The sequence below is a fragment of the Rhinatrema bivittatum genome, chromosome 7 (assembly GCF_901001135.1).
Source record: "Rhinatrema bivittatum chromosome 7, aRhiBiv1.1, whole genome shotgun sequence".
Classification (NCBI taxonomy): domain Eukaryota; kingdom Metazoa; phylum Chordata; class Amphibia; order Gymnophiona; family Rhinatrematidae; genus Rhinatrema; species Rhinatrema bivittatum.
The window spans coordinates 263,063,731-263,078,501 of record NC_042621.1 but is presented as its reverse complement, the minus strand read 5'-3'; the positions used below and the strand labels follow the sequence as shown (position 1 = coordinate 263,078,501).

Below are 14,771 nucleotides of genomic sequence, written 5' to 3'. Positions count from 1 at the left end.
CAGAAGTCCTGGGGGAGCATATACGAGGAGGATTTGGAGCTTGTCTGAGGTGAAAAAGCCAAATTCAAGTTTTGAATTGGAATTGGATTGATGTAGAGAGAATCTGAGGTCCTTTTTAGTTGCTAAAAGGATACCTCCTCCCTTTTTTTTATGACGGGGAAGTGAGAAGAAGTCGTAAGCCTCTGTAGGTAATTGATTAATTATTGCTGTGTCAGAAGGTTTTAACCACGTTTCAGTGATTGCACATATCTCCGGTTTCACATCTATGAGGTAGTCGTTTAAGATTACAGACTTTTTCGTTAGAGATTGAACATTGAAAAGGCTTAAAGAGAAGAGGGTGAGGCCTAGGAGTTGTGTGGAAGGAGTGATCGGAGTTGAAGAGAGGGATTTAAGGTTGAGTTGTTGAGCATGTCGGAAAGAAATTCTTTTCGGTGGTGTGTTATGTTGGAGAATTGGAATTGTGAAAAATGGTGCCATTTGTAAGAACTATGTTACAAGGTAAGAAGAATTATGAAAGAAGGGCTATGAGAAAGTTGGAGGCTTGTCTGTGCAGGTTTGATGAATGCTAGCGGCTTGTAGGAGAGGTTGTATGAGTGCTTGAAGTTTGCAAGTGGGTCAAGAAGAATACTAGAAGCTTGCAGGTGGGGCTAGATAGCTGTGGGAAATATTCCGGCAAGGCTGTATGAGATCTGGAAGCTTGCAGGTGAAGATGGATGTACGCTTGTAGCTTGCATGTGTGGCTGGATGAGTGCTGGAAGCTTGAAGGTGAGGCTGGATGAATGCTTGAGGATTGCCGGTGAGGCTGGATGAATGCTGACTGGCGTCCTGAAGGGGTGGCGAGTCTTATTGTAGATGTTTCTGACAACGCTGTAGAGACTGGAATAGATGAAGTTGGTTGAATGGTAATTGTATTCCATACAGCTGAAACGGTTGGCTTTGTACCTTTACTGGCTGTTACTATTGTTGTTGATTAGGGCTTTTCCTCGGGTATGGCTCGGGCCTCCTCGGGGCTGCGCCGAAGGGAATACACTCAAACAGGAGCAACCCTATCTATGAAAAGGCAACACTACAAATATTAAATCAGGTCCTAAAAACCAATACACCTCTTATTAGGAAAACAGAACTAGCAAGCAGCTATATATCCCCACACAGAAATAATTGTAAAACTATACTAATAAGCAGAATAAATGTTTCAAAACAGCTATGAACATCCAACAATTAAAAACTCATAAAAACTATTAAACATTCTCCAAACACCAATAAAATATTTCAAAAAAGCAGACATCACACAATTAAAATGGCAGTCAAGAAAAATAAACTTAAAAAGCCACCTTTACTTACCCCTCCAGCAGCTCTCCTACTCCCCTTCCCTGCAGGCCGTGGCACTCACCAGAAGCAGCAGTAGAAGCTAAGCTCTATACTTATGGTCCTCTTCCTTAGTGCCCATGTCTCTCACACACACACACCATACCAGTCATACCCCCATGACCAGTTTCTGTCTCTCACACACCAATCATCTCCCAAACAGTCTTTGGCACACACACACCAGTCACCTTCCTGAACAGTTTCTCTCATGCCATACACACACACACACAGGCTTCCCACTCCCATGTTCTACTTACATATACGGGCTTCTCACTCTCATAATCACTTTCTCTGTCTCTCTCACACACACACACTCACTCACTCACCAGTCTCTCACTCCCATGCTTGTTCTCTCCACGTGCACAGGCTTCTCATTCCCTGAATCACATTCTCTCATATTCACACACACACACCAGTCTTTTTCTCTCACACGCACCATCACCTTACCAAGCAGTCTCTCTCTCTCATGCATGCACACTCACCCAGGTTTCTCACTCCCATGCTTTCTTTCACCCCCACAACACCAGGCTTCTTACGCCCATGCTTTCTCACATACCCAGACTTCTCACTTCCATGCTTTTTCTCTCTCTCACACACACACACATCAGTCACCTCCCTGACTAATGTCTCACACTCTCACATACACATCAGTCATCTCCCTGAGCAATCACTTTCATTGTCTCTCACATACACACACCAGCTCTCTGACCAGTCAATCACACAGGCTGGCTGGCTGCTTCTCTCTCTTTCTCTCACTCACTTCCTCCTCCCCCCCCCCCGAGCACAAATGGGAGCTGCAGCAGCCTCCGCTGGCCAAGAAAGAAGAATCCCATCGGCCGCGGGAGGCTCATGCTGCTGTCTCCTTTCTCCATTACCGGCTGCTTCTATTGCTCGAGGACCGATGCTGCAGCCGCTGCTGCTACTTTTTCGCGCGGCTCTCTCTCCTTCCCGCGCACCGCGATTCACTTCCTGTTCCGGGTCACGGGAGGGGGGGGGGGGGGCAGGCGCAGGAAGAAGAAAAGGCCCAGCCACGGGTGCACAGCTTCTTCTAGCGCCGCTGCCGTTCCCGCTGGGCTTGAACGTGCTGACAGCCCGGCGGCAACGGCAGCGGGAGAGACCGGGAGCGAGCGACACAAGGCGACCCCTGTGTTTTGGGCGTTCGACCCCCGCCGGGGTCGCGACCCATAGGTTGAGAACCGCTGACTTAGAGAATAGCCACTGCCATTAGCAATGGTAACATGGAATAGACTTAGTTTTTGGGTACTTGCCAGGTTCTTATGGCCTGGATTGGCCACTGTTGGAAACAGGATGCTGGGCTTGATGGACCCTTGGTCTGACCCAGTATGGCATGTTCTTAAATCTCTAGTAAAACATCCATTAACTAAGATAAACAGAACTGTGATATTCTCCAATAAACTTGGATCAATCATAAAGGGTATAGTTTATATTGGAGAAATTACTTACCTGATAATTTCATTTTCCTTAGTGTAGACAGATGGACTCAGAACCAATGGGTATAGTGAACTCGTGCTAGCAGTTGGAGACGGATCAGATTTCAATCTGACGTCAGCCCCTAGTACATATACCCCTGCAGGAAGTGCAGATCCTCAGTATTCTTCCTTGCAAAGCATTGTGGATATATGTTTGACTGACCGATTGGTTAATTTGATTAACTTGTATAACTTCGTAACTATATAAACGTTATAACTTGATTAACTGGATTAATTTTAACTAGTCGATTGAGTATAGCTGGAGACCGCCAGGGAGCTCAACCGGAAAGCGTCGACACCCAGCCGGGTGGAGCCCTAGGTAAACGAAAGGAGGCTTACCCTTGAATCATTTGCAATTCCATGCGTGACGGCAGCCAAGGGCGGGCTGCTGAGTCCATCTGTCTACACTAAGGAAAACGAAATTATCAGGTAAGTAATTTCTCCATTTCCTAGCGTGTAGCAGATGGACTCAGAACCAATGGGATGTATAAAAGCTACTTCCGAACCGGGTGGGAGGCTGCCTGTGACCCACTCAGTATTGCCCTTGCAAATGCCGTGTCCTCCCGGGCCTGAACATCCAGACGGTAGAATCTGGAGAAGGTATGGATGGAGGACCATGTTGCCGCCCTGCAAATCTCGGCGGGTGACATCATTCTTGTTTCTGCCCAGGCTCTGGTCGAATGGGCCTTGATCTGTAGAGGCGGAGGTTTCCCTGCTTCTACGTAGGCCGCCTTGATGACTTCCTTGATCCATCGGGCTATGGTTGCCCGCGAGGCTGCTTCCCCTAGTCTTTTCCCGCTGTGAAGGACGAAAAGGTGGTCCGTCTTCCGTATGGGTTCTGAAATTTCCAGGTATCTGGAAAGGATTCTGTCAACGTTGAGGTGACGCAGACTACGGGCTTCTTCCGAATTCTTCAGGGCTCCCGCCGACGGGAGCGAGATGGTCTGGTTCAGATGGAAGTGGGAGACCACTTTGGGAAGGAATGACGGTACCGTGCGCAGCTGGATGGATCCCGGAGTGAACCTAAGAAAGGGTTCACGGCAAGACAGTGCTTGTAGTTCAGAGATGCGTCGCGCTGAACAAACTGCCAGTAGGAAAACAATCTTCAGGGTCAGCTGATGGAGTGATAGCCCTCGAAGAGGTCTGAAGGTGGTTCCAGACAGGAAGTCCAAGACGAGGTTGAGATTCCACAGAGGTACCGGCCACTTCAGAGGTGGACGAATGTGTTTGACTCCTTTCAGGAAAACGTGACACATCCGGGTGAGAGGCTAGGCTATCCCTCTTGCCCCTGGTGCCGAAGCATGCCAGAGCTGCCACCTGTACCTTGATGGAGTTGAGGGACAGTCCTTTCTGGAGTCCGCTCTGTAGGAACTCCAGCATCACGGGAACTTTAAGTGAACGTGTCTTGATGTCGTGATCTTCGCACCAAGCTTCAAATATCCTCCAGATCTTTATGTATGTTAACGATGTGGAGAACTTGCGTGCTCGGAGGAGGGTGTCTATTACCGCCCCCGAGTATCCGGTCTTCTTCAGGCGAGCCCTCTCAATGGCCAGACCGTAAGAGAGAATTGAGCTGGGTCCTCGTGGAAGATCGGACCCTGTTGTAGCAGGTCCCTGGGGGGGGGGGGGGGGGGGGGGGAGAAGGGGTAGGGGGTTCCCTGCCAGCAGTCTTCTCATGTCTGCGTACCACGGTCTTCTTGGCCAATCCAGGGCCACCAGAAGGACTAGTCCCTTGTGGAGCTGTATTTTGTGAATGATTGCGCCCAAGAGGGGCCACAGCGGGAAGGCGTATAGTAGGGTCCCCCGTGGCCAGGCCTGCACCAGGGCATCGATCCCTTGGGATTGTACATCCCGCTTGCGGCTGAAATGTCTGGGTACTTGGGCGTTGGTTCTGTTCGCCAGAAGGTCCATTTCCTGTGTTCCCCATCGGTTTACTATCATCCGGAAGGCTGCAGGAGACAGCTTCCATTCTCCTGGGTCTAGACTTTCTCTGCTGAGGAAGTCCGCCGTGATGTTGTCCTTCCCGGCGATGTGAGCGGCGGAGATCTCCTGTAGATTTACTTCCGCCCATGCCATCAGTGGGTTTATCTCCAGTGACACCTGTTGGCTTCTGGTTCCCCCTTGCCTGTTGATGTAGGCAACCATTGTGGCGTTGTCGGACATCACCTTGACCGCTTTTCCTCAAAGTCTTTGGGCGAACCGCAGGCAGGCGAGTCTGACTGCCCGCGCTTCTAGGCGGTTGATGTTCCATCCTGCCTCTTCTGTGTTCCACTGCCCTTGGGCGGTTAATTCCTCGCAGTGTGCTCCCCATCCCCAAGGGCTGGCATCTGTAGTTAGCAGAGTCCAGGTTGGGGATGATAGTCTTGAGCCTCTGTTCATTTATTTAAGTTTTTTTATATACCAACATTCAAGACGGTAGTCCCATCATGCTGGTTCACAAGAAACAGGGGTGCAATTAAAATAAACTTTACAATTTGAACAATAGTGCAGAAAAGCAGTTACATGTAACAGGGAATCAATAACTTGGGGTAAGAAGGAAAATGAAGATCAGATATATATATATACAAAAACATTATAAGAGGTGACTATTAATGCTATTACTAGCGAAGTATGCTGATTGAAGGGAGTTAAGTAATGTTGGAGTTAGGAAAGGCCTGCGTGAACAGCCACGTCTTGAGTCTTTTCTTAAATGTTGAGATGCTGGGTTCCATTCTAAGATCCAGGGGAATGGAGTTCCATAAAGTTGGACCAGCTGTGGAGAAGGCCCGATCTCTATGCGTGATGTGTCTGGTAGATTTGGCTGGAGGTACTTGAAGTGATCCTTTGTAAGCATCTCTTGTCGGTCTTGTTGAGTAGTGTAATCTGAGGGGGATATGGAGATCGATTGGGGCTGATTGATGGATGTTTTTGAAAATGGGCTGGGCTGCAGCCACCAGTCTAGATTGGTCCGAACTGTGGCCGGGAGGGCTAAGCATACGGTGTAGTTGTGCGACCGTGGGTTCCAACGGGACAGCAGTGAGTGTTGTAGAGGCCTCATGTGGGCCCTCGCCCAGGGGACCACTTCCAGTGTGGATGCCATCAGCCCTAGGGCCTGCAGGTAATCCCATGCCGTGGGGCGAGGGTTGCTCATCAAGGATTGCAACCGGTTCCACAGTTTTGACCTCCTTGTGGGAGTCAGGCTGACTTGACGTATGTGGTTGGTCCGCCAGGGAATCCGTTTGCATTCGGATAAAGGCGTGAATCCCCTTGAAGAGTTCCACCCAAGAAATAGACGAAGGGTCCACATTGAGTGGCGCTGCTTCCCTGGGAGCCTCCGGCTGAGAGGGGGTCCCGCTGGGGGTCGCTAGCTCCAGGGAGCCCCCTGAAGAGCTAGTCCCCGGCCCTGGGCGAGACTGAGCCTGTGGTGGATCTCCCAGGGCCTCCTCGCATTGGGTGCATAAGGCATCGGCTTCCTGGCTCTGGGCGGCCCCGAGGTGGCATGCTGAGCAGAGGCCTAGGGATTTTACTTCCGTTATTGGAGGTGTCTAGGTTGCCTGCGCGTACATGTTTCGTTCCGGAGTGCCTGGCCGCGTGCGCGCGTATCTGAGCGCTTAACCCGGGATGTGCACGCAGGTAGACGAGTGCGCGTAGTCCGTGCGACCAGGACTTGCGCGTGCCGCTTATGCGTCCAAGGGTTCTTGTACGTATAACTTACACACAGAAGTAGGTTTGTGCGCACAGGTAAATTTTGTGCGCTCGGCCGGGCGGCGATGTGAATCGGCGAGATTAAGGCCAAGATGGCGACAGCGACCATGCGGGCAATATGGCGACTACCTCAGAGGGTCTCCACGTGGGAAGGCCCTTGGAAATGCCGGGGTCTGGCCCTGCTAGGGCGAATCAAACCGGTGGCGCTGGCTTCGGCCGATGGCCTGCGCTCGTCCTCAATCCTCGGAGACCGGCACAAGTAAAGATTTCTACCTTACCTTTGGCGCTTCCCGGTCTCGACCTGAGCGGTCTCCGGCTGCGGGGGGAGAGGGCAACTACCTTCACCGCCGCTTTTGAGGGTACACCCGCTGCCTCTCAGCCGCGCCCGAACTCCTCTCGCTCGGGGGCCGTAAGTCCTTGCCGCGATTCGGCCGCCGGACCGAGGCTCACCTCCAAGGGATCACGGAAATCACCTCGGGAATCTCGACTGGGGGAGGGACCCGAGGGTATCACCGCAGGAGAGCGGGGCTCGTCTTCAGTAGAATTTTCTTTGAATTTGGTTCCAACGCTCTGAGAGCGTGCAGAAAGCTCCTAACTGCTATGGAGACGGAAAATACTGAGGATCTGCACTTCCTGCAGGGGTATATGTACTAGGGGCTGACGTCAGATTGAAATCTGATCCGTCTCCAACTGCTAGCATGAGTACACTATACCCATTGGTTCTGAGTCCATCTGCTACACGCTAGGAAAAAGTTATTATATGCAAATTGCCTACATGCTGAATGCATATGCTTATGTGCATCCAGAGAAAAATACCCATATAAGACTCTTAGGCCCCCTAGATCAGATGCAAAACCAAAAAAGTTATTAGGTGACAGCTGCATACATGTATTCAAGGAATACATGGATTCTCCCCCCAAAAAAATCTCACTCAATGATGCTCAGACATCTGACATATTCTGAAATTTTGGTGTGTGTCGGATGCAAAACCATAAATTAATTAGGTAGCATAAATGTGCTTGAGGGAAAGCAGACAGTTGTTCAGAACAGAGTATTCACAAAGGATACCATTAAAAAAGAGAAATTAGATTGCCCTGACAGTGAGGATGTGGAAAAAGCAGATTCCAAATCATGTTAATCAACTGCTAGTAAGTGGGTTGTAAAAAATAAAAAGAAAACATTTACCGTATTTTTCGCTCCATAAGACGCACAGGACCATAAGACGCAAAAAAAATGGTGTGCTTAACCGGCTCTGTTCCCGGGCGTCTGTGCGTCTTATGGAGAAAATTAGGGAAGTGCATAACTTTTTTTTTCGGGTCTGGGGAGGGCCATTTCGGTCCACTCCCCAGATCAGAAAACTTTTCTATTTCTGTAGGAACCCCCACCCCATCCCAAACCTTTAAATTAATTAACAACCCCCACTCCTGATGCCCCCCCCCCCAGACCCGCCAAATTAATTTACTACAACCCCCTACCCTCCTGACCCCCCCCCCCCCAAGACCTGCCAAAAGTCCCTGGTGGTCGCCGCCAGTAATCAAAATGGCGCAGACGGCCCTTTGCCCTTACTATGTCACTGGGGTCGACCAAGGGCAGCGGTAACCCCTGTGACATAGTAAGGGCAAAGGGCCATCGGCGCCATTTTGATTACTGGCGGCAGACGACCCAAGTCCAGGAGATCGCTCCCGGACTGCTTCTGGACCCCCGCTGGACCACCAGGGACTTTTGGCAGGTCTTGGGGAGGTCAGAAGGGCGGGGGGTTGTAGTAAATTAATTTGGAAGGTCTGGGAGGGGCGCGTTGTTAGATTTTTAATTTTTTTTTACATTCGCTCCATAAGACGCACAGACATTTTACCCCTGCTTTTGGGGGAAAAAAGTGTGTCTTATGGAGCGAAAAATACGGTAGATGTCAATATACAGAAGTCTAAAATAAGTTCAGAGAGTTAGAATGTATAGCATTAGATGAAGATATGGAATAAGACCACACCAGGAATGTGCAGCGATGAGCAAGCACACTAGATGAAATACCAAAAGAAAGGAAAATTAGTTCTTACCTGTTAATTTTCGTTCCTGTAGTACCAGGGATCAGTCCAGACAGTGGGTTGAGCCTCCTTTCCAGCTGCACATTTTACTTTCAGAAATTAGCGCTTACCCAAAGGTAGGCACTAATTTCTTCAGACACCGGGAAAGTGCACAGAAAAGCAGTAGAAACTGCTTTTCTGTGCACCCTCCGACTTAATATCATGGCGATATTAAGTCAGAGGTCCTGAAACTTTCCAAAAGTAATTTTGAAGTCGGCCGGCGGCTGTCAGGTCGAAAACCGGATGCTCAATTTTGCTGGCGTCCGGTTTCCGAGCCCGTGGCTGTCAGCGGGCTCAAGAACCGACGCTGGCAAAATTGAGCGTCGGCTGTCAAACCCGCTGACAGCCGCCGCTCTGGTCCAAAAGGAGGCGCTAGGGACGCGCTAGTGTCCCTAGCGCCTCCTTTTGCCCGTTTTTACCGCCAGGCCTCATTTAATACAGAATCACACGCACAGGAGAGTGGCCTATGCGTGCCCTCTGGGGATAGAGAAATACCTACAGTACCTGAATGTAAACCGATGTGATATCTCAGATCGAATGTCTGTATATAAAAAAAAAAAAACCTGACCGCATATTTCTTTCAGCTCCCTCTATGGTCCCAATGTAATTAGGTGCACTAGGCTATGCTTGCTACATCAGGAGTGAAGTCTGCACACACACAAAAAAAAAGTGTACAAACCTGCATAAAATATGCACATTACCATGCCTCCATTTAAATCCCATGTTAATGAAGGTGTTAATGAAGGCATTAGCTATTACTCACTGATGCAGAGGTGTATAGGCTTAACTCATACTGGAAATTAAACTCCTAGTTAGAACTGGAGTAATGTTGCCCTGGCTAATGTTCTGAGACATTTTTAACCCACAAATCTGAAAAAGCTTGCTCACTCCATGATTCATCATAACAAATAATATTTTCTTTCACGTAGCCTTTGGTGATTGCTAACTATGGTGTTCAGGAATCAGATGTGTATTTATGTAGCTTTTATTACTGTATTTTGTATGACAATTTTTAATGTTAAGTTATATTTAAGTTATATATTAAGTTATATATCATTTACCTGTGTGAATTTTAATAACCTTTCCTTTCTCTTCCTTCTCAGCCAAGTTCTTATCACCCTGTTATAGTTATGTTTACTATGCACCCCTGTTTTATGTGAACCAGCACGATGTGACTGCTGTCTCGAATGCCGGTATATAAAAATCTGAAATAAATAAATAAAAATAAATAATATTGTTTGTGTGTGATGTTTTAAGTTATGGATATGCATAAAACATGTTTTCTGCACAGTGTCTTCCAGAGCTTGCTTTATGTGCACAGAACACAATTGTTGCACATAAAATAAATCTGTGCACAAAACATTCTCTGTGCATAAAACATGTTTTATACGCACTTGCTTTGTGCAAAATTGTGTCCAATATGCATAAATTCAGAGAACAGGACTCCTGCAACCAAAGAGGATTATTTATCTTTCAGAAAAAATGTTTATAAGGTCTATTTATTCATGCTGAGCACTTTCAGGTTAGCACACTTTGTTTTGTTAAACTCCCAACGTATTAGCATATCATTAGCTTAATGCAATGGGCATTAACTCAGAAAACATGAGCTAAAATTTACCTCACGTTTTATTACATCGGGTCCCAAGCAGGAGCTCCCAGAGGTTAGCAAAAGCAACTGAAGCTATGCTTCAGTTCAGGGAAGGTGCAGCCAGCAGGGAAAATAGTTTCAAAAGCCTGGAGAGAGTCTAGAAGTATCTGCCCTCTGGATAGAGGAGCAAGAAGGGAGTGATGTTCTGCTGAAGCCCGCTCAGCTCTGATCTTCCAAGAGCGATCCACTCTGGTGACCCTGCACCCCTTCCAGAGATGCTCAAGACATTTTTAATGACAGTTTTAAAAAAAAAAAAGCCTCAGAATGTCAATAAAATTGTTTCTCAGCAGCTGGCATCCCCCTCATACAAAAAGAGTCTGCTAACTATTGGTGGTATGGGAAACTAGCATCTGAGATTTTGCCCACAAGAAACACAGTAGTTGATCACAAGGAATATTCCCATTCCAACAGACAGAAAAAGTTAGAAGATTAAAAAAAACACACACACACAAAAAACTATGGTTAAGGAGAAAACATCTCTTAATAATGTTATTCTTGTACTATAAATGAAGAAAGAATATCAGGTAACAAAAGATGCAGTCAAGACCAGGAAAATGTGACGAGACACAGAACTGGTCCCAACTGTCTTGGGAGCCATAAGCCTGATTAAAAAGCTCACCTCCATATGTTATCGGCATATATTACATCTTAGCAGCTCCAGAAAGAAGAGCTTTAGCACAATGCAAGTATTTAGAAAAGCACTAGCAGTAAACCTGAGATTAAAATCATGTGTGTGCCATGTTGAGACAGACCAATAACACAACGAGCCTAACATCCTGTCTGACGGCGGCCAGTCTGGGTCATTGTGAAGGACCCAGCAGATCATAATAGAAAAGTCCATGCCTTCTGGCTCACGCCTAGAAGTATGGAGACACCCACATCTACTGGCTATGGATTTCCATAAAAGTGTCCAAAACTTTTTAAAACTCGGCTATATTACTACACGACCACATTCTTTGTCAACAAACCCCCCTTATCAGATTCATTCCAGTCATTAGATATAGTACCAATAGAAAATAATTACACACACAAATTCGATATCGCTCAATAAGCTTCAAGCAATAACATGATTACTTAACACCTTTCAAAGCTCCCCTGAGCCGTGTTATAAAACCGTACTCACACATTATGACAACTCTCACTGGTCAAGGAACATATGCTCTCCTAATAAAATAAAGTAGGCAACACCCAGTTCCAATACTTTTGCCCTCCTTAACTATCGCTGCCCTAATTGACCAGCACCCCTTACCCCAAAGACTTCTTTTACTCACCGTCTTATCCTAATACATTCTTCCTCCCCATCTGTCGCAGTCGCCATTTTGTTTTCAAATCTTCCGCTGCCGTCTTTGTCACGCCTCCTGCTTCTCCCGATTGGGCAGCGTCCTATCTCCCCTTCAAAAGAGATTGGTTAGTTTGAATATCACTCCTCCTTTAAGACTGAACCGGCTCTGGTTTGCGGTTTGCCTTAGGGGAGGGCGGGGTGGAGGAGGAGGAGGAGGAGGAGGAGGAGGGTTGGCTTGGCTTGGCTGTTCAAATCCGGGTGCTCTCGCTCGAGAGACGGTGAAGTCTCGACAGAGACTAAAGCCTTCTGGGAGTTGTAGTTATTTGATATGCTTTCCCGGCATCTCGGCAGTATCTAGTACTTTTTTGGATTCTATTAGATACATATCGTTACCGTATTTTATCATACCCGTAAATGAATTGGGCTTTAGCTGTGGCAAAGGGATACAAAGATGCTGTAACAGCTTATTTTTCTTTTACTATAAAATTTATAAGGGGTACAAGATAACAACCAGGGGACATCAACAAATGACATTGACACCCTGGGCTCCTTCCTTATTTTCTAGTGTCATATGCTGTGCACTATTTATTTATTTATTTATTTTATTTAGACTTTTTTTTTTTTTTTTTTTTACAAATTATGGCATGTTAAGTAGCACTGCTCATACTACATAAAATGTATAGGTGCCTCAGGCTCATCCATAAGGCCATAACATGGGTATGTGGGCATCCCAGTTTGGAATAAGGGCAGGGTGAGGCTAGGGCTCACTGACAATACAGGGAAAGGGATGGAGCTGCATCAAAGTGGGATAAGGAGCGGCCCCTCCCTCAACAGATCCCTCTTTTCCTCCTACAAACTGAAGATCTGCCCTCTTGGCCCTTATAAGCAGCATGCACACAAACACACTGCCATGTTTACTCGCATACTTTCTTTCACACATACATGCTCCTTCTCATACACTCACTCTCATTCCACCATATATAGACTCTCACCAACATGCATTCTCATTCATTTATCTCCCTCTTCCACAAACACACTTCTCAACAGGCAAAAAGAATAACATTTCTATAGGGCTCACTACATATGCAGTGCTGTACAAACATATAAAAAGACAGTCCCTGTTCAATAAAGCTTACAATCTAATAAGACAACATATATCACCTCAATAATCGCAAAACAAACTGTCCACTGCCAAACACCTTCTAAAGGAACACAAACCCCTTAAAAAAAAGAAGACACCTAGAACCTTGCCATACCATACCATACCATAACAGCATAATTAACTTTCATAACTCCAACAGCAGCAAACGTATTTAAGAAAAGACAGCAATGCAAATGTTATACCAGGCCTTAGAACACAAATACACCACCTACTGAGCAAAACAGAACAAGCCAGACTGCTACAAATCCCTACAGAAAAACTACATGCTAACAGAAATACTGCACCTCTGTCATACACACACAACACAGATCGACCCTTGCCTAATTCAGAATAAAGGACTACAAATTAGAAACAGAAACATGCAGACAAAATCGAAATAGAAAGTCCAAGAAACCAGACTCTGAATAGTGGAATACTGAAGAAAGAGCAAAATACAAAAATAAAATGCACATTCCCAAAGATAGCATATTCCAATCATTAAAAACTCAAAATAATTATTTTTTACCTTTGTTATTTGATCTTATTTTACTAAATCAGTTGTCCCGGCATATTTTTCCATGCTCCCCTACTTGGTCTTTTCCTAATTCCTTTTTCAGGGTCTCTTTTTTTTCCTGTTTCTTCTATTTTCTTCCCTGCCTCCCTCAACACACACAGACTCATTTTCACAGGTTGTCTTTCTCTCTCACATATTTATATATGCTGTCTCTCTCTCTCACACCCACATATAGACTCACTCTCACATTCTGTCTCTCACACATACACAGAGGCTCTCACTCTCACATGCTGACTCACACACAGAGTCTCTCGCTCTCACATGCTGTCTCTCTCACACACAGGCTCACTGTCAACACTTCTCACAAACAACACAGTCTTACATTCTTGCTCTTACTCTCATATGCTTTTTCACACACACACACAGGTTCTCATTCTCATGCTCTCTCTCTCACACACACACACACACTCATTCTCACATGCGCTCTCACACACACACACACACACACACAGAGGCTGTCACTCTCACATGCTCTCACACACATACAAACACACTCAGTATCAGGGCCTCCCCCTCTCCTCTGGTTCTCATCTTCTCAGACCAATGCAGGATGGGGTCCACTGCAGCCCTGCTGCCTGGCCTCAACTTCTTGAGCTTCCACCTGATGGGGTCTATGTGGTCCTTTTACAGGCCTCGTTTCCTTGGGCTGCTGTGGGATAAAATCTGCGGCAGTGCTGCTGCCAGGTTTTATCTTCTCTGGCCACCATGGGATAGGGTTCGCAGCGACCCTGCTATAGGACCACGTCTTTGACCATCACTCAGTGCTGATTGGGTGAGCCACGCCACTGGGCCAGATGCTGCACCTCTTTTGCCTTCTCCATGTGGGACCTGATGCTCTTTCAACTTTCTGCCCATGCAGCTCTGCAACTTTTTCGTCTGGGGCTTGCTTCTGCAGGAGTGTTACGACTGTCGCTGCCCAACGTCTCCACTCTGCCCTCCTTACCTTTTTGGCGACTCCTCCCGCGGTTGATGGACGTCTGGTTGCTGCAGCGTCTGCCTGCCGTCCTCTCCGGCATCCCCGGTCAGGTTTGGGCGCTGCATCCCGCCATGTTGTTCAGCTGCCATAAGGCGCGAACGCCACGCAGCCCTGCTTCTTATTCCTTCTTTGGCGCGAACCTCAGGGGCGTCCCCCTGTGATGATGTCACACATTCCGGATACAAAAGCCTACTCTGTTTGCTAGCTAATCGAGTTAGCAAGGGATCTCCTTACGAATGGGATTCGCTCTCCATACCTAGCTACTCTGCCTCTCCTTATTGGACTTACTCTATCGGGATACCCGCTCCTCGGGGGCCTCGCTCTTTTCTTTCAGGTCGCTGTCTGGAACCGGTACTAGCTCCTCGAGGGCCCATGTTCCTGGACTCGCTGCCTGAGCTTACTTCTGCTTGGAAAAACCCGCTGCCTACACCATCAGTGAGTTTCCATCTCGACTCTCTCAGAGCTGTTCCCTGGAACCAGGTACTCGCTCCTCGAGGGCCTGCCTCTATTCCAGCTTCTGTGATACCTTCCGG

General features: G+C 47.2%; 1 protein-coding gene across 2 annotated transcripts in view; it reads right to left on the bottom strand.

Annotated features, from left to right (window-relative positions):
- The window catches only part of ARHGAP19 (Rho GTPase activating protein 19), a 171,367-nt gene extending 159,692 nt beyond the window's left edge, over positions 1-11,675 (bottom strand). For both annotated transcript variants that reach the window (XM_029610172.1, XM_029610173.1), the window contains exon 1: positions 11,537-11,675. In XM_029610172.1, the coding sequence (XP_029466032.1) occupies positions 11,537-11,583 (47 nt within the window). In that variant the 5' untranslated portion in view covers positions 11,584-11,675. The remainder of the gene's footprint in view (positions 1-11,536) is intronic.
- Positions 11,676-14,771: the final 3,096 nt, after the last annotated feature.